This window comes from Myiozetetes cayanensis, unplaced genomic scaffold (genome assembly GCF_022539395.1).
Source record: "Myiozetetes cayanensis isolate MyiCay16 unplaced genomic scaffold, myiCay2020 scf2-11, whole genome shotgun sequence".
NCBI lineage: Eukaryota > Metazoa > Chordata > Aves > Passeriformes > Tyrannidae > Myiozetetes > Myiozetetes cayanensis.
Genome location: NW_026087411.1, coordinates 85,041,810 through 85,068,916, shown reverse-complemented (window position 1 = coordinate 85,068,916; position 27,107 = coordinate 85,041,810). Strand labels below are relative to the sequence as shown.

The 27,107-nt window shown below is 34.5% G+C and overlaps 1 protein-coding gene across 1 annotated transcript in view; it reads left to right on the top strand.

The window, feature by feature from the left end:
• The window catches only part of RIMS1 (regulating synaptic membrane exocytosis 1), a 319,930-nt gene that overhangs the window by 180,496 nt on the left and 112,327 nt on the right, over window positions 1-27,107 (top strand). The window contains 11 exon segments of the mRNA XM_050315904.1: window positions 653-763; window positions 2,737-2,836; window positions 7,300-7,423; window positions 13,845-13,891; window positions 15,071-15,183; window positions 16,238-16,368; window positions 16,685-16,856; window positions 16,985-17,141; window positions 18,373-18,444; window positions 26,108-26,261; window positions 26,794-26,919. Of these exon segments, the coding sequence (XP_050171861.1) occupies window positions 653-763; window positions 2,737-2,836; window positions 7,300-7,423; window positions 13,845-13,891; window positions 15,071-15,183; window positions 16,238-16,368; window positions 16,685-16,856; window positions 16,985-17,141; window positions 18,373-18,444; window positions 26,108-26,261; window positions 26,794-26,919 (1,307 nt within the window).

The window sequence follows — 27,107 nt, the reverse complement described above, 5'->3', positions numbered from 1 at the left end:
GAGGACCATGGAAATGGAAATCAGAAAGAAATTTTCATCAAAATGTGTATTTGTAGAATTGCCTGAATTTTAACTTGAATTTAATTCTTTCATTGTCATGACACTAAAGTTCACTGCAAACCACAAAAAAAGCAGTTGTGAGTATGATGCTGCTCTGAGACACATTAGTGATTTTTTCTATTGACTCGGAGTTGGAAAGGATCATTTTGATTTTATTATAGAGTGAACATCCATATGGTACAACTGCATAACGTGTATTTTTCTAAAGAACAGAATTTCTGAATGCGCTTTTCGGGGTCATGTAATTTAAAAGTAAATATTTAATTTTATTACCTAGGGTGTGTTTTAAATGTTTAATCATATTGAACTTTAAAATGTATTATAATTCTACCTGCAGACTTAGTGTTGAGATTTTCTTAACGAGGGCATGAATGTTTAATGTTGCCAGAGTCCAACAGATATAATAATAGAAAGCTCAGGTACAATATGCAACACATCTGAATGTAAATATCTGTAAATGTAAATATCTGAAGGATATTTATGTCTACTGTGACATAATGGTACAGAAATTTTATTGGTTTATACATATGCATCTAAATACTGGAAGTTGTTCACACTTCTTTAATTCCACTGCTTGGATTTTTTTTAACAGCATCCCGTAACGTGGCAGCCTTCCAAAGAGGGAGATCGCTTAATTGGGCGTGTTATTCTTAACAAGAGAACAACTATGCCAAAAGAATCAGGTGCATTACTGGGGCTAAAAGTGAGTATTACATGATTTGTCTGCTAAATGAGAGAAAGGTCCATTGACCTTAGACACAGAGGTCTAACACACTAAGTCAGAGGATGCTCCAACCATATGATCTTTTGACAAAAAAATTGTATTCCTCTTTTTGAGTAAGTTTTGAAAGCTATATAGATAAATTATAAATGTAAATACATTTGCTCCTTCTATGCAGTCTTCCAGGCGTCCATGACAAAGGAGCTGAACTGTTTTGATTAGAATGGGTATGTTTACTCAGCTTCCTGTCTGCAAGACATATACTGCCCATTGCAATACACTAATGGACTCCTCTCTTTTCTAACTCTACTGTTTGCAATTCAGTCAAGTAATACATTTTATAATTCACATACATAAATATCATATGAATGCAAATGTTTACAAGGTCATTTTTTAAAATCCACACAGCCATTGGAAAATAAAAATTTTGTAGAAAGAAGCTAAAAATTTACACAAAAATTTGCAAAAAACCCTCTTAAATCATAGTAGAGGTTAAATTAAATGTAATTCCTTAATCCAGTGCCCTAAAATTGAGATATGGGCAGGACTATTCAATTGATTTAAGTCCCTAACCTGGTCATTTGTATCAGACTTTTAGATTCATGTCTCTGTATTTCAAGAACTCTTGAAAGATAGACAGTGCTACTTTTGAAGCTGGTGGGGAGTACAATTCAAGCATTTCTCTCTCCATGTATATTTTTAAATCTATGGAGCTCTGAAAATGACTGAGAGAATTTAATTTGGGTGTCTTTCTCTCTTCACTGAGAACAACAGAAGCAATGCAAAATCTGAAATATCCCCACCGTGACATGAGATAGTGTGGCATGGTATGGCACAAAAGATGAGAACAGCTTCACTCTACTTTATGTTTAGTGGTTTAAAGCACAAGGCTGATTTTTGCTGGTGGCAAGCAATTCTATCTGAATATGTGAGAAAAAAAGGTTGGTCCTAGTAGGAAATGTAGAAAGTGTTTTGTCTTCAATTTTTCCAGTTTCAGTTTTTTGTAATATGAACTAAGGCCCTCACGGATAAATTATGTTATCATGTGATAAATATGATCATGTGATAACATTGTTGGCAGGTAGGCTTCTGGATCTTTTTTGATATTAATGCTGCTACTAGTTATTGCGATTGCAACATGCGAAACTAGTACTTACTGAATCAACATTCCACCGTTTTTATTATGAAATCCCTCCCAGGATATTCTTGTGGAAAACAAACACACAAACAAACAAACAAACAAAAAGCTAAAAACAAATCCCCCCAAAAACACCCCACCTGAGTGGGGAGAGTAGGATAGCTAAAGAGAATAGCAGGTCAGCAAGACTGCATTTTCTTTGTTTATATTTTATTTAAAATCTGACCCCTTGAGAGCACTTTTTTTTTTCTTCTGATGTTCCTGTATCACGTAGTTATCTTCAAAAACAGATATGCTCAGTTCTGTTTAACAAAAGCCAGAAGTGGATGGTTTTTCCTGTCATATGCTTGGATGAGAGGGCCTGAGTTCACACTCTTTTGAACTGGTTGCCCATGTTTCATAGCAGTATATTTACTAAGTTTCCAATTGTTGTACCAATTGCAATTTAGAATTTCATACACTTGATTTGATGCACACTTGCAATTTAAATTTGAGCACGTTACAGACAATTATTTGTAAAAAGTACATTTGCATGGTTATTAATTGTGTTCTTTCTGCAACAGATGCAGATACTTAGCAAACTTCATAAAATTGATTAGTCAAACACATTTAAAGGAATATCAATTTTATTCATCCTGTTTAACTTTACTTCTTTTTGTCTTTAGGCCTTTGTAAAATCCAAATTGACAATAGATTTGCTTATGCATATTTCAGGTTTAATTTGTTTAAAAATGTGAAAACTGATCTGTCTATATGTTTATACTTGATATGATGTCTGTTTTGTGGCGTGGATACTCACAAATTTATGATTAACCAGGTTGTTGGAGGAAAAATGACAGAATTAGGTCGACTCGGTGCCTTCATTACCAAAGTGAAGAAAGGTAGCTTGGCTGATGTGGTGGGGCATCTCAGAGCAGGTAAATCAATCAGTTGCATACAAAATATGTCTTTTAATAATGGCCTATTAAATGCAAATTTTAATTTATATTAAAATTTTTCATGTGATAAGCTAAAATTTTAAAAATACAATACTGTAATGCTATTATGGAATGCCACTGTTTTGTATTATGATATACCGTGGTTACCTACATTTCTTATTTACTATTAGCTCCAATTGCTTGCATGTATTAGCAAAATGAAAGAAACTCCTCAGTAATACTGATGTCAGGACTGAGTGTCACTGGTAATTTTTCGTTTGCTAGCTCAGGACCTGCTTGTTACACTCTACAGAAGCCATGCAAACGTTTTTTTAAACTGATTGTGACAAACAAAACTCACTACAGTTACTTCATCTATACTGTGGTGTCACCTGAAGGATGACACATTGCATACCCAGTGGATTTTATTAGTGCTTCTTTCAGTGTGAACTGTTACAAATAAAAATGGAACACAAGAAAAGAAAATGGTTCTGAAATATTTCATTTCTATAAGATATATATATTGCACTTACAAATAAATGTCTGTGCTGTTGGCACTTTTCAAGCTTCTAAATGAAGTGAGAATTGTGCACAGCAGTTGGTTTTCAAAGTTACTTCTTGGTGGTTTGTATTTTTGTCATGGCTCTAAGCAAGTGCTTTCCAAATATTGTCCTAGGAAACCAAAGTCTATGCAGCATTCCAAGAACCCAGAAGTTCCATGTCAACTTGTATAAATTTAGGATAATTGCATGGAGCAGATAATAATAAAGAAGTAGAAAGGTGAATGAATCTCTAAAAATACCCTACTTTGTTTTTGGCATTTGTTAATTTTTATTTTTTACTGAGTCAATATACTTGGGATTGATAGCACCAAATATTATAGTTGCTTATAGATTTTTAAATGCAACTTATAATTAAAGAAAATAAGTTTCTCTCCACTAATCTTGAACTATTTGGACTGATACAATACATTTTTAAAGTCTGGTCTAAAGATTTTTTTTTAAATCAAGGCTATTTTTAATTTCTAAAAGTAGTTTTATAGCCAGAATTATTTCACAGAGAAAATACATTGTTTTGCACGTATTTTCAATGAATGAAAGTCTGTTCATCCTATTGTATGGGAATAAAACACACAAAAAAGGTGTGGACAAGTCCTTGCTGTTAGGAAAACACACTTTTGTCCTTACAGAAAACCTCCAAAATTTGTCTATGTTGATAAATCTTTGAGTACATGTACAAACCTCTTAAATTTTAGTAACAGCAAATATGAAGTCTTGCATGAGGAACAGAACATCCCAGCGCAACAGTAATCACTAGGAACCAATCAGCTAGAGAGCAGCTTGGCAGAGAAGTGTCTGGAGGTGCTAGAGGACAGTCAGTTGAACATGAGTCAGCAAAGTGCCCTTGCAGCAAGTGCCAGTCAAGCAGAGGACTGTATTAACACGGTTGTAGCCAGCAGATTGAGAGAGGTGGTTGTTGCTCTTATTCAGTGCTTATAAGACCGTATATGGTGTCCTGTGTCTGGTTTGGGCTTGTCTAGTACAAAAGAGGTACTGTCAAACTGGACTAGGTTGGACAGAAGGACAGAAAGTTAAGCATATGAGGTATAAGAAGCTGAGAAGAATGTTTTTGCCTGGCTAGCAGGAGGCAGTAGAGACCCCAGAGCTGGAACTGTTCTTAGAGGTGATCACACAGGAACCAACATGCACGAGCTAGAATGAGTGAGGTCCTTTTTGTGGAAACCCTTTTTCCTGTAACCAGAGAGGTCAGTTAAGACTTGGAAGAGGTTACCCATGGGAGGCATATCCTTTGAGAGACTCAAATCTCATCTGGTCAAATTCCTGAGCAGCATGGTCTATCCTTTGATGTTGGCCCTACTTAGAGCAGGGGTTTGAACTAGCTGACCCCCAGAAGTATCTCCCAACCCAAGTTACTATTTTAGAAATCAATATTTCAAAAAAGACCAGAGATTTTCAGCATAAGTCTGAAAACTATCACTGCTGAATATGAATCAGCAAATGGGGTTAGAATGCAAGATCCATTAATATTCCTTCCTAGAGGCATCTTAGATATCCTGGTTTATATGCCTCACCTGCAGAAGTGCCTCCATAAGGGTGCAAGTGTCCTGTAGGTCTGCCAGCCAGCTTTGTTCAGATATCTTGATTATCCTAAACATCTGCAGTGTAAGGTGTCGAACAGCTGCTTCACTGACTGACTTCCAACTCTGAGCTACTACAGTGGATTGTAACACCAGGGAGTTCATCTCATCTGAAACTGTAGCAGTGCATTACAGGATCATAGAACAGTTGAGATGGATAGGGACCTTTTGGGATCTCTAGTGCAGCCTCCCTGCTTAAGCAGAGTCAGCTAGAGCAGCTTGCACAGGACCGTGTCAAGCATATGTCTGAGTTTAGACTATCTGAACAGTGTTTTACTGTTGCCATTACTGTTACTGAGAGCAGAAATCAGAATGTAAATCTTATATACATCATCCTAGTTGAAAAAGACAATGTAAAAGGGCTTGGCTGGTCAAAAAGATAAGAACTGAGTAAAAGATGCATGGTGGCGATTTGGTTAGAATTAGCAGAGATGTCATTTCACTCAAATCTCCATTTGGATCTAGTTTTCAGAAAGAATAATTGGAGTCAGTTCTGTTAATTTAGCATTATGACTATTATGATCCAGTGTTTAATCATCTTGGGGTTTTTTATTTATTTATTTTTATCTCCTAGGGGCTCTAAAAAGTAAAAAAGCTGCTTAAGTCCTCTAAAATATTTGTACAGACACCTTGCATGTTTCTCTTTAAGATTCTTAATCATGTTGCATGTAGTTTATCTTCTTCAAAATGTGATACATTCATTACTGTGTAAATGAGGTATAAATCCTCATTTTTTTAGTATTACAGATTTCACATATGCCCCTGTTGGGGCTTTTTTTTTGCTTTTAAAATTATAACTATTGTGAAGCTGGCCATGTCTTGTTCTTTTCATGACTGGGATGCTTTTATAAATTAAGCCAGTTATCTCTAAATAAATTAGATTTTATTTTAGGGGGAAAAACACCCATGTTAGTTTATAACAGTTGTTAGCTTTAAAATGGAGTCAGAATTGCAGAAGAAACTGAGTCTGTTTTCAGCAGGTTGTATACATTTTAAAGGAAATTCCTGGGCAATATCTAATTCTTGTTCCCCCACAGCAGAATATTATATAATAAATATTGGAAGTATTTTAAAACATCTCAGCTAAACAGCATGGTAGAAAATTAAACTTAAGTCAGGAAACATTTATTAAGTCTGACATTAGCAAGCACTCATGTTTTAAAGAATGCTTTGAAAGCCAGTGGAATATCATGTGAATATTCCTGTGGATATATCCTGTGGAGTACTTTCTTAAAATACCAAAATAAAGGATGATCTGGAAAAAGGACTGACAATTGCTGAACAGAAAGAGAGATTGAAGCAACATATTTTATTAGAGAGGACTTCAGTTAGGATAGTTTTCCTTGGCTTCTTGATCATTTGGCCTGCGTCTCCTCAGAAAGGAGCAAAGCCGGAATGTGAAGGGTTGTTCCTGACTGAATCTGATAAACATAAAGTCATTGTCAATAAACACAATAAATATAATAAAATATATGTGGCATGAGAGAGTGGTTGTGAATTTTTGACTGCTGCATATGATGGGGTGTAAGAGATAAAACATACCCTATGGTTCCTGCAGCCTAATTGTATATACTGATCTTTCTTCAGAAAAAATGCTTCAAGATTTCCACTTTTTCATAATAAGGCCAAAATATAATGTAATGTGCATACTGTTTAAATTTTTAAACTGAAAAAAGAAGATTATCTAAATGACTTTCAGTTCATGTTTTCCTTTGTGTCGCCACTCCAACATCCTCAGGAGACAGGGCCTCACTCATTGCTTTTATTTTTGATTTGTATGACAAAGACCGTGAAGGCTGTCCTTTCTGTAGGGAAATGTAGAGTATGTAAATGGTAATAAAATGTCATGATTTTTACAGGTTTAATAGTAGGTATTTATGGTTGTGGGTTTTTTTTTTGAAGATTAACCTATTTTCAAGGTTTATTATTAATTTTTATAAATAATATTTATATATTATACATTATACATAATATATTATATATGTATTTATACATTTAGGGTTATTTATTTATTATTTATTAAGGTTCTTTTAAAAAGAATTTCATTTCATAGCACAATAACAGGTCCTGTATTATTTTGGAAATACTTAATATGTTTGCACAAGTGGTTTCTTTAATATGTTTTGTGTATACAAAGTGTAGCTGTGTTCAGAGAAAGAAGCTTTGATGGTGTCTCAAAACCCATTTTTTTTGTTTTGTTTCAGCATAGCTTTTTAAATTATTTCAGGCAATGTTACTTGCTAATATAAATTTCATTCTTTGTAAAAGAATATGAAAGTGAGATAAACTTCTCTTTAAATTCAAGGGGATGAAGTTCTAGAATGGAATGGTAAACCGTTGCCTGGAGCTACAAATGAAGAAGTTTACAACATTATTTTAGAATCAAAATCAGAACCTCAAGTTGAAATTATTGTTTCAAGGCCTATTGGGTAAGGCTAAAGACTTGCTTCTTAAACACAGTTATTGCTTCTGCTAATGGGTCTTCTAAAGGGATTATTTGTGAGTTCATTATTTTTTATTGCTTAATAATGGAATATGATTCACTTTCTGTTACTGACATTCAGTATATTCCATTTTCTTCAATACCATTTACAATCTTGAATCTTTGCAGTGACAAATATATATATATATATAATTATAAATGTTGTTCTCTGTATGATCAAAGGACTATGACAATGTTTGGCAGGTGGCAAAGGAAAACTGGTGAATTAAGTACGCCTGTGCTTTTCAGTGTGGTTTTCAGGCTTTCAGTTTCACTATATCAGAATAACTTATAGAAGTCTTCATGAGTTATAGGGAAGCATTTCAGGATCCTAAGAAGTCAATGCTATAGGATTTTAAACAGGCCTTCTTTAAAGAGATACAAAAAGGAAACATAGCACTAGATAGAAAAGACTGTATTTACCCTTAAATGACTGTCATCAAAAAGTGGAAACAAAAAGTTTCATCAAAAATTAGCATTAACATTTTATGTTTATAAGCATTATTTTCATTTATTATGAATCAAGGTTCATAAAAATTCTCATATTATTGATTTCCCAAATAGAGCTTAGAAAAAAAATAAAATCTGTTTGAATTACTAAGATTAGTGGGGCTGGCCCTGTAATTGTCATAGTTGTTTTATTGATATCAGGAATGTTTTGAGCTGTCTTACTGGACTGAATATTAATCATATATTTTAAATTCACATTTATATTGCAGAACAGAGTCATGCGATTAACAATAAAAAGTGAATCTTGACTAGTTAAAAAAAAATTAAATTAAAACAATTTAAATCTTTCTATAGCTTGTCACCTTCTCAGATTTCATGTGCACCCACTGTATATCTCTAAATAACACTGCTCTATAGGTAGATGGTAAACTGTTTCCTTCTTACATGTGATTAGTTAATTTTGAAATTGCTATATTTCATCCTAATTATAATTTTTGCGTGTCTCAAATGATATGTTTTCTGCTTTAGAAACAAAAAATTATTAGTTTTCTTTCTGACGAAACCATTCTTCTTTTACATTTTAATTTTTGATTTTGTCTATACTGTGTGATTGTAGCTATATTTTGCAAATAAATTCTGCCTTTTTGATGGCAATCACTTTTAAAAGTGCTTAAATAAAACTAACGTTCATTGGTAATTCCACTTATCGGTTTGACCTTGTAATGGAAAACAAAAGCTTGATGCAATAATAGTGGCTGTTAAAGGCTAAAATTACCATCCAGATGGAGACTGTGGGGGAATAGAAACCTTATTTTCATTTTAGACTGAAAATTGCAAATTCAGTCCTACATCTTTGTAATTTAAAATAAAATGCCTTAAGAGAATATTTGAAGTTGAGTGTTTATGATCAAATGATCAAAAAAGAGATATGTTGATACTGGACATGACTTAATTCCATGTCTCAATGGAAGAAAACCTGGAAAATGATTTGTACAACTGATGTAAAAGCAAAGTGCTAGATTAGTATTTTAAATAATTTGATCAATATAATTGCAAATGTTATTTGTCCTTAAATTTTAAGTATTAAAACTTTTTTTAATATTTCAGTATTAAGCCAATTGAATTATTTTAGTTTACAAATGTTGATAAATCTAATAATTTTGAAAAATGAAGTACAAGGGGACCTCATTCCAGTGTCATATTCCAGATGAGAAACTGAAAGAACATACTACAGTTTTTTGAAGTGTGTTCAAAATCAAAGAACATTCCTGAATATGAGCAGTGGATTTCATACTTAAAAAAATGCACCTAGAAATAGTACCAATAAAATGTAAAGTTTTGCTTTGGATGACACATGCATATTTTTTCCATATATAGGCAAAAATCGAGCACATCAGATTGTGCTTTTATTTTGAGATAAATGGAGTTTTGGCATGGAGTATTTTACGTAATATAACACTATTCATGTAAAGCTGTGTCTCAGTTTTTTTGCCTTTTGCTTGATGGTTGGATTGTCTTGGTTTTTTTAGGTGAGAAGAACAGATGAATATCCCAAAGTGACTAGAACATATAACTTTGAAATTTACAGATAGCTCTTTTTTCCAGTAGTAATGAGTCAAAACCCTGTTGTTTTGTATCAGATTGGGATTTACCATTCTGTCATCTTAAAATAACCAAAAATTTCAGACATACAACAAAGGAAATCCTGATATTAGTAAACAAAAAGAAAGAGCATAATGCACAGGTGTTTTGGTTGTTTTGTTTGGTTGGTTGGTTTTGGTTTGGTTTTGGGTTTGTGGGGGTTTTTGTTTGTTTTTTTAATAATTTAAGTAAATTGTGTTGTATAATGGGAAATGGTTTTCTTGCATTAACAGATTATGTTGATTTTCTCCCTACATTCGCCTTGTCTTGTTTTCCAAACTATGTCATTGTTTCAATTTCATGACAGGGAATTTTATTTCATCCCATCCAGCAAATTAAGTATATCGAGTTTTGGTGGCTACTTTAGGTGCTGATTCAGCAAAATTGAAGCTGCTATTTATACAGCATGGAGTGATAATCCATTACAGCTTAAATTCCTGTGAGGGAATAGCTTCCCGAAAGGCTCAAAAATGTTATTTTGTCTGCATAATTTAAGTGTTTTTGTCTCTCAGTATTAATAATGCAAATAATGTAGCAGAACAGTTAATGGTCTTGATTTAAAAATTCCTAGCATATTAGGTCTAAAAAGCCCAAATATAACACAGTTTGTCTTAAGTGAATAATGGAAGGACTGTAAGCCCACAAATTAGACTGCCCGCAAATTAGACTGCCAGTTACAAAATTGCTGTCCAAACAATTTGCTCAGTCCTGTAAATTTGGATTTCTGTGTCTACCAGCAAATGTAATTTTGAGTAATGGATAATTGTAGGATGTTTATTAGAGAAAAATGTGAAGCACGTAACACTATTAGCAGATGAAGGCATAACAACAATAAACAGTATAATCACAATAGTACCGTGGAAACTGCATAGAAGCTAATTGGCACTAGTGCTAATGACTGCAACACAAGGTAGATAAGAAACCTATAAAAAGTAGAATGAATGGGTTGGCTATCTACATATGAGGGGACGAATTACCTATGAATATGCATACAATGTGAGAGGTGGTTAACGTAGGACAGCATAGAAAATCCTCTGGCAGTATGCTTTCTGGAGAAGAAACGTGGCATGGTAACTAACTCACCGTCTCTTGTGTGCTTGGGTGATCTTTATGGGATAGTGCAGGTAAAACAAATGTTTTTTTCATTTGTCTTTGTTTTCTTTGTCAGATGCTAGCTATCTTTGCTTGGATTTCCAAAACTGCCGAAATGATTGTTTTTCTGGTGTGATTCAACTCATCTCTGTGGGCACCATTACTGTACTTTAGGTCCCTGCAAGGGGGTTGAACCTCTATCATAAACCAGGCAGTACTGAACTCCAGAGAGCTTCTCAAATGTTGCAATTAGTGCAAATTGCAGATTGATCTACAGGTTCTGATGGGAAGGAATGGTTTTGGAAATGGCAGAGTGAGCATTGAGGAAAGGTACTCAGAAACTCTTTAAAACTCTCTAGGGTGTAGCAGATGATACGTCTGTTCCTAGAACAACCTGAAAAAGTGTGGGTTACAACGATGTTTTAATTGGGTTTGCCTTCAACCTCTTGGCTATGTCAGTCAGAAAAATTATAGCTGTTCCTATGTTTTACGAAATAGTGATCCTCACAAACCATATATCCGCATAGAGTAGTTTCAACCTAAGGTATAGGTTGGTGTAATTTATGTATTCCTTGAGGCTTGGAAGGGTCAGACATAAGATAATAACATGTAATATCATATAAGACCACAAAGTACCTTTGCCTTCCAAGGTAGAGATAGAAAGACAAAGTTTGATGTCGGCAGCTCTCTACTCTACTTTTCTCACATTCATATTGCTCCAAAAGGGGAGTGCAATTACAGTTGTGCATCTTTTCACTTTGTTTTTGTAATTTTCTTGGACTAATCTAGTTTTGAATATTTTAAATCATGAGCTAGTTCTTCTTCTGAAGATCTTTTTTGTAAATCATAGTGTCAGAATATTTTCTGCAATGCAAAATTAAAAGCAGGCTAGATAAGATTAATTTTCTTACATAAAAAGTTTTAGGTTATAGTTTCCTTTTAGAATTTTCATTCTTTAATTAAAATGCTAACATTAAAAAAAAAACACCACATATTTGGTAGTCTAATACTCAAGTTACCTTTCTTTTGTGCATCTAATATTTAAGAAATTATTATGTAAACTGGATTATTGAACTTGTAAGAAATTCACATATAGAGAGAAGGAAAGGTATACTTCAGTACATTTTGAAATTGACAGCAAAAAGCCAGAACAGTTACAGAGCTTGTTAGAAAGCTCTGACACAACTTTGGGCATCAGTGCTATACTGCATACTTTCTTTCCTTATCTATTTATTTATTTTATTTTTGTGCCTTGCACTGTGAAGCTGTACTTAAACAAAATAAATATATTAGAGAAGAGATTTTCTGGCAATAATTTGTATATATATACACCCACATGCACACACATAATATACATCTCTCTATACAAATATATATCTAAATACTATGTCTTTTTAGATATAAATTATGTGTATATATATTTTTAAAAACCTGTCCATTGTACTGTTAAGTTTTAGAGATTTCAGATAACATTTCTGTTGAAAACCATGTAATTTTTCTGGAATTGAAATTTATGTTCTAGCTTACATTTTTTCTGTCAAGGAAATAAGGAGTTTAGAAAAATGCATTTTTAAAATTGTATTTTCAATTATTTCTGATAAGTAAAGTATTAGGAAAGATATGATTATTTTTGTCATTTGCCAGTGCTTTACTGCAGATGAGTGTTCATATTCTAGCACAAGAAAACATTGCAAACTTAACATTTTATTGAACAGAAAAATCTGTTTGAATATGGTGAGTAAATATTTCAGGCTGGTGAAAAATGCCCTTGAAATACTCCTCTGCAAGGAGAGAAAATGTTACGAGGAAGAAGTCTGCTTAGGAGCACTGCTGTCCATCAGGTCATTAATCTGTTCATATGTTTGTAAAGCAGTGCTGTGCCATGTCCAGAATGACTAATTCAGTTATATTTCCATGAGTTTGAGGAAACCACATTACCCTTGTCTCTATAAAGTCAAGACAAGGAGAAACACATCCTTGTTTAGAGATGTGAGATGTAAGCTAATGTGAGACATTAACTCAGAGCTGAAGTAGTCTACTTTAAAACACAGGCACCATGAGTTTAAAATGCAGGACATGAAAAGTGAATTTAAGACTAACTGATTGGGCACTGCTACATTCCTTTTCTGATACAAGTGTCTGTTTCTTTTTCATAAGTGACTTTTATATACCTAGGAGTCTTAATTTTAATGACGTCCAAGTCAGTACGATAGTGTTTCACTGAACAGACAAATACCTGAATACCTTTAAAATGCTCAGCTATAGAGTTAAAAAATCTTGTAAATCTTCTTCAGAAATGTTATTGTAGTTCCATTTTGGATTAGTTTGTTTGAATGAAAATATTTTGAAGTAATTCACTGAAGAGACTTGTTTCCATTTTCCTGCTCATCTGGTTTGCTAAGATTTGTACAATAGCAGTTGTTCCTTGCTCTTGCAATGCATTTTCAATGATGGCTAAGAATAGAAGAGAACCAGGAGCTAGCATCATCTAGATTTGGATGGAAGAGTAAATTTGTTGATGTCAAAATTATTTGTGCCCTTAACCAGTTTGATTTTGCTTGTACCTGTATATGTGCTGTCTATGTGTATCTTGAAAAATGTCCATACCCAATTGTAAAATAGTTTGATTTTTTTGTTTGGTTTGTTTGTTTTGTTTTGTTTTTAGTCTTTTGGAAAAATGCATTATTATCCTGTTTGTCTACCATTGCTAATGTTATTTGTTCTTCTTTTTTTATTATTTTAAGAAATTTTCATCAGTTTCATTCTCTGAACTCCTTGAGACGTTTATATAAAAATTACTAGTGAGTTAATATTTGTCTTATTGTTTGATTTTTGTTCCTTCAAAAAATAGTTGAACATTCATAGCTGTATTTCCTTTGCCACCTTTCTCTTCCTAAAAGCTCTCTTACTTTATTCTAGTTGTAAAAGTATGATGTAATCCATCCACAGTATTAACATTGCAGTGATCATGTTGGTACATCTGATAGTTCCTTAACCTAAATGAAGTAGTTTGCATTAGTAAGGTTTTTGTGAATGCTAGTGGAAAGTATGTTTTTAAATATTTCCTCTTTCTTTCCTTGTAACTCATTAGAACAGAAACACATCCTAAAACTGTCCCAGAAATGCATTTGTCACAGCTGAAGTTCATCTGTGTTGTTTCTAATTACTATGTATTCACATTGTAGTGATATTCCACGGATTCCTGAGACTTCTTACCCCCCATTAGAGTCTAGTGAGTACACTCCTTGTTCCTTCTTCTAAGCATGATAATGTACCTAGCACAGTAGTTTCAGCTATAAATTTTCTTGAATTTCTTGAAATTCTATGAATTTGTGTGAAAGATGACCACTAGAAATCACATTAGCACTGAGGTTTTTGTGTGACAAAATTCAGTGGGTTTTGGTCTTGTGTGTTAAATGTGAAGCAATACAGATTTTAATAAAGCTATACAGATTTCAAATGTTAGCATAATTTCCTTATTTTCTTCTATATCTTGTGTTGTTAGTACCATGCTTGCAGATATTCTATGGCCCCAAACAGTCATTTACTTGCCCTAACGAAAGAGAGAAAACAGGTGTAAGAGATTGCCAAAGGTACAAATGGTTTGGGGATTTCACCTCCTGCACCATTCAGCTTAATCCCAGTGTTCTTGTGTCTCTTTTTCTTAACAAAGTGTTCCTAGTGAAGTGTTCGTTAGGTGAACTTTTTGAGTCATACTTCAAAAGAAGGGCGTTCTTTTCAGCGGTGCCATTTGAACGTAGTCAGCTAGAATAGGTGAGGGCCATGGCTCCCACTCCTCCTCATCTGAGCCTTTTCTGAGATGCAACCGAAACGCTCCCTGGGACAGGGTCTCGTGCAGTCAACGAGTGCTGTTACGCTTGTCACGAGCTCATATCATTAGTGAGGGCTCTGTTTCACTGGTGGAGGAATGATAATATTCAGCACTGGCTGGAACACCCTGCGTGCCAGATGAATGTACTGCATAGCTTCCTATTAAAATTTCAGAGGCTACCAGAAGTATAAACCACAGAACAGATATGGTTTATTCATCAAAGATTTGAGATAATATGATCAGAATAGTTTAGGTGGGGAGGAAGATGTATAATTCTATCAGAGAACAATATTTTATTTAAAACACTTGCTATGGTTTGTCAATGATATATGAGGAGCACTTTTTCATATGTTACTTCAAATAAAGCAAAAAATGACAGGTTTAATCTGGGAGAAGGGTAAGCAGGCAGTCTTTTCACCATCCTGTCTACATCAGTTTAAAACCTTTCTGTGTATTAATCCAGTTATAGTGTGTATAAGTACAAACTTTATACAATTCAAAAGAGAACAATTCATAAGTTGTCCAAATTCCCTTGAAAGTTTTGAATGGTAACTTCATTTGTTTCTCACTTGGCTTTAGGTTCGAGTTCTTTTGAATCTCAGAAGATGGAAAGGCCTTCTATTTCAGTTATATCTCCAACCAGCCCTGGAGCCCTACGGGATGCACCACAAGTCCTACCAGGCCAGCTGTCTGTGAGCATATTTTGTTTCTTGAGTTGTTAATTGAAATTTATGAAGTGCTGGTCCTCAGCCCTGCACATTCACAAGGTCTCTTGGGAGGTTAAGAGAAATGTCTGTTATTGGTAAAGACTGACATCTTTCAAATGTTTTTTAACACCCTATCTATGCAATCACAAGCCATTACTGTAATCATAGTGGAAGTAAGAAATTGTCTTAATACCTGAAAAGCATAGGAATTTACCTTGAGAGGAGCCCATAAAAGTGCCTTGTAACTTGGCATCTTGGGGGCCCTGCATTGAAAAGTGTGACTTTTCTGTACCTGCCCAGTAATCTGCAGTTAACAAGCATAGTATCACTTTATCCTCATTATGGATAGTATCTCTTTATCTTCTTTATGGGAGCATTTAAAGAGCTGTGTATTTGTTAAGCATTTTTTAAGCATTTTAAGTAGTGCATTTTAACTGGGATACAAAGTACATTCTGGAACTGTCTGTAATACTAATTGAAGTTCTTCTTATTAAATATACTGTAAGTACTTAGACTTTGTTTTGTACATTCTTACATTTTTATATTGATTGTATTAATTTCTAAGTTTACAACAGACTCAAAAATTTCATAATATTATGATTCTCTTAAGAAATTATTTAGCTTTATATTACATTTTTCAGAAGAACATTTGAAAGGGTTACGAATTTGAATAGATAGATTTCAACTATGCCTCGAGTTTAGCTGCATTCAGGGCTTCCTGTTTAATGTAGTTTTAAGCTTCAGACCTAAGACATATGGTGGTTTAAATGCACTCACAGATAAAAGATTATGCAGTGATTACAGTAAACAGTGTAAGTGTAATCAGGCACCACCATTTTATTCAGATGTGGTAAATATAAGAGTCAGGTATATACCATCATCTTTTCCATATAAGTTAAGTATTAAGGGATTTGAAATAAAACACATCTTATTGTCTCTTAGAAAAAACAATGGTTACTTTTACATTGGGGTTATTGTGATGCATTCCGAAAATTCTGCTTTTTCTCTATTTTCAGTAATGTTAACTCGATTCTTCTAGGTTAAACTCTGGTATGACAAAGTGGGACATCAGCTAATAGTAAATGTTCTGCAAGCAACAGATTTGCCACCAAGAGTAGATGGACGCCCCAGAAATCCCTATGTAAAAATGTATTTTCTTCCAGACAGAAGGTAGTAGTATTTCAGTTTATAATTTTTTTTTGTAATTTACCATGTATTGAATTAACTTTTAATGAAGTAAAGAACTCCTTTTTACAATTTCTTACAGCTAGATAATTTATAACAAAAAATTGCACTTCAATCATGCAAGTCAGTATCAAATTAACTTTGTGGACTTTTGTATGAATGTGATTCGCTGTACAGCAAATGCTTTTTTCATTTAGGCATTATCAGATCAGAAAGAATGAACACAGTTGAGTGCTGATGAGTAGATGTCATTTTGTGATTTATCTCTACAAACAATTTACAATCACTATTTACATTTCAGTGATAAGAGTAAAAGAAGGACCAAAACAGTAAAGAAAAGTCTAGAGCCAAAGTGGAACCAAACTTTTCTCTACTCACACGTACATCGTAGAGATTTTAGAGAACGAATGCTTGAAATAACCGTATGGGATCAGCCAAGAGTACAAGAAGAAGAGAGTGAATTTCTTGGAGAGGTGATACATACAATCACATTTCTTTTGAGTTCATTTGGTTTTGAATACATATGCATATATATATTTTATATGTGTTTCTGTGTGTGCCTTCAAAAAGTAAAATTAAAACCTGGTGATTTTTATGCTAGATTCTTATAGAGCTGGAGACAGCACTTTTAGATGATGAACCACATTGGTATAAGCTACAGACACATGATGAATCTTCACTACCTCTGCCTCAGCCATCACCTTTCATGCCAAGAAGACATGTTCATGGTGGAGAAAGCACTAGCAAAAAATTACAAAGTAGGTCCAAATTCCATTAAACTCTTTTAAATTTTAAATGCTGTATATGGTATAAGGGTATTTAAATTCCTTATACAAGATAAAAATACTGTTTCATAGTCTTTAAAAATAATTAAAATGTGTGGCAGAAAGGAGATGTAAATTATGACATTACATGCCAGCCTTATGCCTGCAATGTATAGCTTTCAAGTAGGAGAAAACTGCTGCAATTGATTTAGTTTTCAATGGCAGAAGAAAATTCTTCAGAGATTTTTTTTGCATAAAGTTCCTTTTAAATAGAAAGTTCATAATTATGGAATACTTTTTAAAATAATTAAAAGCATTTTCTTTTAAAACAAGGAAAGTCCTTAAAGACTTAAGGGGCTTAAAATCACTTTTTGCATAAAGTTAGTCTCAACCTCCAGTATGGTCATTATATAATCAGACAAGAAGTGTACTGTGGCAACAAAGAGAAATTGTATACATGTATTTGGGAAGTACAGTTGTTTTCATGAGTCTGATTTCAGGTTTGTATGAGGGATGTTAAAGGAAGGAATGCATTGAAATATATGAATATTGTAGCTTCTCTGTTAATTTAAATTAAGATTTATTTAGGTATATGAAGGGTGTAGGGGATTATTTTGAAATACATTTTCAAGCTATTCTCTGATTTTTCTGAAACATGGAAGTCATTCACTCCAGCCAATATGTAGGAAATCGGTGCACATTCAGGAATGAATTATAAATATATCATACTCCTGTAATTGCTGCATGCATGTCCAAACAGAGGATATGTATAGACAGAGCAAATTAAAGGTTAGTTTTCATGATATATTTGAGCTTTTCTAAAAGCTGGCAGTGCTGTTTCCGCTTCCCCTCTCTTACCATATGCTGCCTCATCTCCCTTCCTGTTCAACAAGCTGATTCAGCTTATTCACAGAAATAGCACAAAAGAGATTTTTTTCCTTTATTTGAGTTTCGCTTTCTATAGGCTTAGTGAGATAAACTATCCTAGTTATCCTGAGGACTTGAGGGAAAGATAAAGGGAAAGGAGGCTGCAGCAGCTGTAAAATGTTAAATTGGCACAGCTGTCTTGTGAAATGTCAATTAGTCACTGCAGTTTAATCCTCCTTCTCTATTATTTTGACTTAAAATCATCTTTTTAGTTTCAGTAAAATGTTAAATGAACATATTCTTACATTTTATAATATGACCAGATGTTCAGGTATTTGTTTACCTTACTGTTGTGCAGGATCTCGGCCAATCAGTGATAGTGACATCTCAGATTATGATGTTGATGATGGTATTGGAGTTGTTCCTCCAGGTGCGTGGGTGAAGAGCATGGTCCTGCTTTCTTCTTATTCTTCTTCTTTTTTTGCTTGTTTGTTTTTGTTTCTTTACCACATTTTGGAATATTGAGGATACTGGTTTCTGAGAGTGCATAGTGAAAAGAAACAGTTTTCCTGATTATTCCATGGTACCTGACCTAAATCGTGGAGAATTAAAAGATTCTACTATTCATTCATTTATATTTCTTTTACATATCATGCTTAATATGTGAAGCACTGAGTCATCCAAATTGTTTAATTTTTTACTGCATAATGCTCCAAGCATTATTTAAAATATACATTAAATTTTAAAACCCGCACATTTTAAAATAAGAATTAATATTTCAGTGTTTATTGAAAGCATATTTTGTTATTTTACTTTTTGCTTGAAAATTAGATTTAATGTAGTCTCTCGTGGACTTTATTGATAATGCATGGCTGTAGATTAAGATGCATGTAGCATGGCTGTATCTTTTCTAGTTTTCATAAGCCTTCATGAACTATCATTACCCTAAATGTTCATAAATATATACTTTTAGAGACTGTCATGGTTTGACTTTTAATTCAACATTCCTTCCATACTGAAAATCTTGAGGATTATCTTGGATACCACATTCTTCTAGTTCAATTTGACTGTTGCCACATGTCAGATAAATATGTTTCCCAATTGTCCCAAGCTAACTGAAGAGTCACTATTTCATTGCCAGTACTAAATCAGTTTCTGTGGAATTTAATTCACCGAATTAAATCATGTTGGGATTTGGAAAATTCTCTATCTGTGTTTAAAATAATATCACAATTTATTTATCCATTATATAACCAGACAAATAAATCACATATATTTTTAATGCAGTATCATTTTGATGTTTACTGAGCCAAATTCTCCTTCCTTTGATGCTGATTGGGTTCTTTCATTAATTTTATACATTTAGCACCTGAGTTGCTAAGAGAGAAATTTGTTCATGTATGTCTAGTTATGATATTTGTTTTGATGTTTTTGCATCAGCAGAGAGAGTGAACACTTAAAATGAAAATAAATGATAGGTTCATAATATTTTTCCTTCTTTTCCTTTTTTTTTTTTTTTCTGTAGTTAACAATGTAGTCTATATGGCATATCTTTGAAGACTTACTTACATTTAAGGTTTTAGTGTATTATGAACAGGGGTGTTTTTTCACCTGCCAGTCCTTCAATAGATCCATTTGAAATAAATAATTTTCCATTTGACAGGAAACATTCAAAATTATTCAGCTGAATATATTGGACTCTGTTCAATATATTGGGTCAGCACTTGAGTAACTGATCCTTACTGAAATTTCTTGGGACTTTATGCTCAGGTGTGCCTTTGATGAATGCAAGTATTCAAGCTTTCTCAGAGATCACTGTAGAAAAGAGCAGGATTTAATCTTTAGAATAGGATTTACAATGAGCTGAGAATCTCCAAACTGAAAATCGAAGGGTCTAGTGAGGAAGCTCCTTCTGAAGTCCACCTAATCAGAAGCATTCTATTAGTTGACCTGACCAAGCACAAATTTGTCCATTTTGAGTTTAATGAATACATTTTTTCAGCAATTGTAAGTGAAGTTCATCTGTTTGTGATTCCTATGTGAAGTGGATACAGATAGGACTGTGGGAGTTTTGTTTGCCAGTCCACCTTGAATTCTTAAAACGATGTTAAACTTTAGGCACACAGGGGCAAAGAAAATTTGAGTCATCAGCCACAAATATACAACAGCCAAGGTGGCATATGTAAATGTGTTTTTGCATTAAGACCTAGAAAAGGTTGCTGGTCCCACTGTCTGTTGAATTGCTTGAAACTCTTAGGCACAGATTCGCAAAAGTGACTGGAGATCAAGTTTATATATGCATTTCTACCCTCCTGTCCAACTTTCCTTTTTTATCACACTGCTAAATCATCAAGACTTTGGACTGCTACCTTCATTTGCACTGAATGAGTAGTACAGTATCTTCTGCATTTAACAGTCTCCTCTGTTAAAACTAGGTTCCATGAAAGTTCCTTGTCGTGTTGCAGGGCCTTTACCCCTGCTTTTCTACTGCCCTTCAAAGCCATGGTCCTCACCAGTCTGCACCCCAGCTCTTGTCTGGTTCAGATTTCCCATGCATCCTCTTGCAAGGTATGCATGTGGGAAGGAAGGGTGAATATCCACACTGTAGTATGGTGACACACCATTTTGGCATAGCCTCTATTGGCCTCAACTAGATTAGTCTAGGATTAAGATGTTCCTTCTCAACAGAAGTACAGATGTCAAATCTGAGTTTAAAAAATGTGACATGAAATAAAATATTTCCCTTTAAATATTTCCCTTTTCCTTCCTTTACCACTTTTTTGTCAATGTCACCCACCATTGTGCTTATATATGTAATAAATAAGCTCTGTCTTTATTAAAGGTATATGCTCAGAATGTTAGAAACATTAAAATTGGAAAAGGCCTCTAAGACCATGTAGTCCAACTGTTAACCCAGCACCTCTGTGTTCACCACTAAACCATGCCCTCAGTGACACATCCACATGCTCTTTGAAGAGTTCCTGGGATGGTGATCCACCACTTCCCTGGGAAGCCTGTTCCAGTGCTCGACAACCCTTTCAGGGGAAACTTTTTCCTAATATCTAGTCTAAACCTTCCCTATCACAATTTGATGCCATTTCCTCTTAGGCTGTCACTTGTTACCTGTGAGAAGAGGCCAGTCCTCACCTCAACACAACCTCCTTTTGGGTAGCTGTAGAAAGCAATAAGGTCACCCTGAACCTTTTCTCCAGCCTAAACATTCCTGCCTCCCTCAGCTGCTCCTCATAGGACTTACTTTCTAGACCCTTCATCAGCTTTGTTGCCCTTCTCTGGGCAACTACTATCTTGTAGTGATGGGTCCAAAACTGAAGAGAGGATTTGAGGCACTACCTTCACTGGTGCTGAGTACAGGCAGAAAATCACTGCCCTGGTCGTGCTGGCTACATTATTTCTGATACAGGCCAGGATGCCTTTGGCCTTCTTGGCCAGCTGGGCACACTGCTGGCATGTGTTAACCTGGCTATCAACCAGACTCCCAGGTCCTTTTCTGCTCGGCCGCACACCTGTAGTGCTTCATGGGGCTGTTGTGACCCAGGTGCACTTGGCCTTGTGTAACCTCATACTGTTGGCCTCGGCCCATGGATCCAGGCTGTCCTCTGTCCCCTGCCCTCCAGGAATCAAGACACTCACCCAACTTGGTGTTATCTGCAAACTGACTGAGGGTACACTCAATCACCTTGTCCAGATCATTAATAAAGACATAAAACAGGGCTGGCCCCAACACTAAGCCTTGGGGAACTCCACTAGTGGCCGTCCACCAGCTGGATGTAACTCCATTCACCACCATTGTCTGAGCCCAGCCTTCCAGACGATTTTTTGCCCAATGAACAGTGCAGCTGTCCAAGTCATGAGCTGCCAGTTTCTGTTGGGAGGATCCTGTGGGAAACAGCATCAAAAGCTTTACCAAACTCTAGGCAGATGAAATCCACAGCCTTGTCCTCATCCACTAAGAGGGTGACCTTGTCATACAAGGAGATCAGGTTAGTCAGGAAGAATCTGCCTTAAAGTTGTTAATTTATATTTTTTTGAAATATTGAGAAAAGAAGGAAGTTATTTTGCCCCTTAATTTCTCAAGATTTTCACGAAGGTTGTTGCTCATTTTCTAAAAAACTAACACATAACTCCAAAATTTCACTTCATCTCCAGGAAAACTAAAGAAATTAATGATAAAAATATTTTGGCCTGTTTAACTAAAATTGGAAATTCTTAAAACAATAGTTTCAAATGTTTTATGAATTGCTAAAGTAAATGCAGTATTAGAATTTAGTAATAGCAAAGAAAACTATTTTTCTAGAGGTTTCAGCAGCTGCAAAGAACCATTGCTTGTCAATGGAAGTAAAGAATGCTATGTCAAAAATAGTGGCACTTTGGTAACTTCTAGGATATTTGAAGAAAAGTATTTTCCCCTTGTCTTAATCACAAATATATCTTATCTTTCATGTAATTGTACTATCCTCATTTATTATTAGTATCTTTCAGTGATATACATATAATTTTTTTAATCAGCTCATAGAACTGTTTTTAAAAGGAGTTTATATCAATAGCTAAGAGTAACTTTAATTTGAAGTTCTGCTTTAACAAAAGTGATTTTGATGGTTTTTTGTGGTATGCTAACCTCTACTTACTTGAAGAAAATATTATTTTAAATCTCTCAACCTCTTCTTATATGACAGATGCTCAAGTTCTTGAAGCATCTTTATGATCCTGAGCTGGTCTTACACCAGTTACTCTGTGCCTGTGTTGCACTGAGCAGCCCAATACTCCAGAAGGGTCAGTAAAGGATTTAATACAACCCAAACATGTTTTGAGGCCTATCTGTTTAACCAAAACTTTAGTAGCTTTCTTAATTAAAATGAAAAAAAGTTGATATCCAACTGGCAGTATCCCAAGAGGTATTTCTGATAAGTATCTTATTTATATTATGGATAACTCTTCAGAATAGTTTATTTTCTATAATTTGTAACTTGTATAAATGGTTGGATTATATTTACCTGCCTCCTTTAGCAGCAGGGTGACATTAACACAATACCTTGTCGATGTCTGTTTTGTCTTTAAGGAAATTAAAATAATTCTGCTATCAAACATTTGCTAGAACCATTTTCATCATCCATCCTGTATTCATTTCCTATCACACCTGACAGTTTCCCATGAGCAACTGAGAAACTTCTGCATAAACTATCATAAGCTTGATTGCTGCTGTCATGCTGGTCCATGCAAAATTTTTCTCTGCTCACCCTGAAGAGCACAGAACTTTTATATCTGAGGATATCAGGAAATGTTACTGTTGCTGTCACTGTCATGGTCACTGTGGAAGTATGGATGTGATTTGACCAACCTGGCAATACTTGAGCTAATACTTAGGATAAGTATGAATTGCTGTTGCTCTATCTGTTCTGTAAGCTTTGTGTACACACACTGCAGAAGTTTAAGGTATTGTTCCCTAAATAGCTTGGCTGTGAAGTGTGTATAGCATAAAATCATCTTGCTGTACCACATTTTTAAGTGCACAGGATAATCCTAGGTGTAATTTTTTAAGCAGACTTGAAATACTCTAGAAATATGTTTTAAATTGAAATCTAGATGTATTTTTTTATATTTAAATTATATATAATTCAGTACAGTCTCCTTAAGCTTGAAAAGAAGTTTAGGATTTCTTTGATTTTAGCGTTGAACAAATATAAAGTACTGTCCTTCTGATAGAGATGACAGGATTTTCTCTAACATAAGCTTGTTTGGAAAATGAACACATACAACTTACATTTAGGCATCCTGGGAAAGGGAACACATCCAGCTTTTGTCATGTGTAGTCATTTTTCCTCTGACAAAAAACCTGGACATTTTTTGCAGCAATCTTAGTACATGAGATGAGGGAATCTCTATTGAAGTCCTGATAGAGTCACTTTTTTGCTTCAATATTTGCACCCAAACCTTGTCCTGAGATCAGGGTGATCCCCATGTTTCTTTATAATTCCGTTAGAGAACTCTGAAATGCATCAAAACCTGTCAAACATTGATGTCCTTCTTTTTTAAAAGGTTAATAAACCTCAGTAGATACTTTCGTGCATGTTGTCAGCTTCTACAGGCCATTAGAATACATTGGTAGACTGATGCACATTTTGGGAAAGAAGTGTGATTGCTTCCTTGATGTTTATGATCAAGGTTCAGACTTTCAGCTAAACAGCAATTACATTTCACTGAATACATGATCAAGCCTGATACAGACTCTGTATATGGGCCACACTTTTAAAAGAGGGCTTTAATATTTTGATAGAAGATCAGAGAAGAACTACAAGAATTATACAAATTATATGAAAAATTATAAAACCCTCAAACTTTAAACTCTATAACCAGATCCATAAAAAGTACAACTTATTTTATTTATCCAATTAGCAACTGAGTGATGAATTCATAGTCTTTTTTTTCTTTATGAAAGGATGATTTCTGATATAGGCTGTTTTTTGAACTGAACAAAATAACATGTTACAGGAATGTTAATGCTAGATAAATTCAGAGAAGGAGCAAAATGATTATTCTGGAATCTAAACAAGAATTTCTGAAGTAATTAAAGGATGACTTAAGGGATGAATTTTTCTATCATTAAGGGATTTTCTGTCAAGGGATTCTTGTAATGTAATTTAAATGTCTTGAAGTGAGCAAGGGAAGTCTGAGCAGATCTCCTTAGGCTCTTTCGGAAAGATAAGAGTTACCTTTTAATAGCTGTTGTCTGATTGAGCTTCATGGTCTGTTTTAGGATGGGATTCACAATATACAGAAAGGCATGCTACACAGAAAAAGGCACAGCAATATCAATTATTTAAAATGTATTAACATCCTGCTGATTTTTTAAAAAGTTCCTGTCATGTTTTAAGCCCAGCTGGAAATTAAACACTACACAGCCCCTCCTCCTCTCTATCCCTCTACCTCGTTGGAATGTGGAGAAGAATCAATCTAAAACTTTTATGTGGAGATAAGAACAGTTTAATAGTTGAAAATAAAGTAAAATACAGTAATAATGGTAAATAATAATAATAATGATAATAAAAAAGGAGAAACAAGTGATGCGAAATGCAATTGTTCACTGCCCGCTGACCAATGCCAGACCCCACTTCCCAAACCTGGCTCTCTTTCCAGGTAACTCTCCTCAGTTCATATACTGGGTATGACATTCTATGGTGTGGAATATCCCTTTGGTCAGTTCAGGTTACCTGTCCCAGCTATGCTACCTCCCAGTTTCTTTTGAGTACTTCCTCACTGGCAGACAATGAAACAAGAAAATAAAGTCCTTGACTTAGGAAAAACACAACTTAAGAAAAAACCAAAACATCAATGTCTTACCAACACTGTTCACATTTGTAATGCAAAATACAGCACTGGAACAGCTACTGAGAAGAAATTAACCCACCCTAGTTGAAATCAGGACAGTCCTATGTAAAAATGAACTACGAGAAATTTTGCCACCTATTCATAATATTTCAAAAAAATATTTGCAAAGTTTGCAACACCCAATATTCTGTATAATATACTCTAAATGCTACTAGTTTTTTTTTAGGCACGCGGCTTTGGCCAGGTTCAGTAGGAGAACATCTTTGTATTTAACTGAAACTAGAGGCAGAAAGATGCTTTATATATGAGCAATCCTGTGTGAGTCTGTGCTGTCTTATGCAAGTGTGCTTTTTCCTTTTTTTAAATGAGGCAAACCTACATTGTTTAGATTCCTTTCAAATATTTGCTATATATAAACTAGCTATACATATAAACTGTATGACAGTTTTTGAACTACAGGGTACCTGAGGTACTCTTTCCCAAGTCAGAAAACTATTTCAGTTCCCTCCTCCACATCTTCCAATACATAATAAAAACATCTTAGTTTTTCAGTCTCTGTCAATGTAGACATTTAAAGGTAATGCTAGTAGTTTATCCTGCATGATACCTTGGGATGTACAATAGCTGAATGATGACTGGAAAGTTGTGTAAGCATTTAGATATGTGCTCCTGGAAGACTAACCATCTGAATTCTTTCCAAACCCAGACCTTTATTGCCTAATTTCCTTTCGTTATCCTCTTGCCAGTAGGTTATAGATCTAGTACTAGAGAAAGTAAATCCACAACGCTAACTGTGCCAGAGCAGCAAAGAACAACACATCATCGTTCACGTTCTGTGTCTCCTCACCGTGGCGACGATCAGGGCAGGCCCCGTTCACGTTTACCAAATGTGCCATTACAGAGGTAGGCATCACAAATTAATGAAACACTAGGTAGTTGCAAGTTTGTGTGATCTGTCATTATTAAATTTTGTCTTGTTCAGCAATTTCTCACTATTTTAAAGCTTATTTTGTACTAAATAGTGCAGTATTTGAACTATTTGAATTATATTTATATTGAATTAAATAGTGCAGTATTTGAACTTGATATATGCTTTTATTAATTATTCAAGGGCACTCATGGGTTGAATCATAACTTTGTAAGATACCTCCTCTTACTGATACTTTGTGATTCGTCATCTCTCTACCATAACTAATACATAGGTTTGGAAATGTCTTTTCAGTGAGTGGCTGAATGTTGTGTAAAGCCACTTAAGTATATTTGTAGGATAATAAATAATGGTATGTACAAATTATATAATTTTTAAAGGCATTCTTTTAGAAATGTATTAGCAATTTAATGATGAAAAACTTCCTTCAACCAACTTGTACTGCAATCCATTAAGCTGTGTTATTCATTAGAAAACAAGATCATCATACATATTTCTGCCTTTCAGGAGTTTAGATGAAATTCATCAAATGAGAAGATCACGTTCTCCAACTAGACACCATGATGCCTCCAGAACTCCAGTTGATTATAGGTCCAGAGAGTTGGATAGTCAGTATTTGTCGGATCAAGAAAGGTACACTGTCAGCCTAAACTTGGAAAAAAATTTAGAAATGTCTTTGTTGGTTTCCCTAATTTTCAAGTTTTCATTAGAAATATGACTGACAGCAATGGGGAAGGGAGAGAACTCATCCTAACTGATGGATGTAGTGCTGTCATTAAACTCTTGATACCTTTTTTTTGGTAAAGTTGTGCACTGGGTTG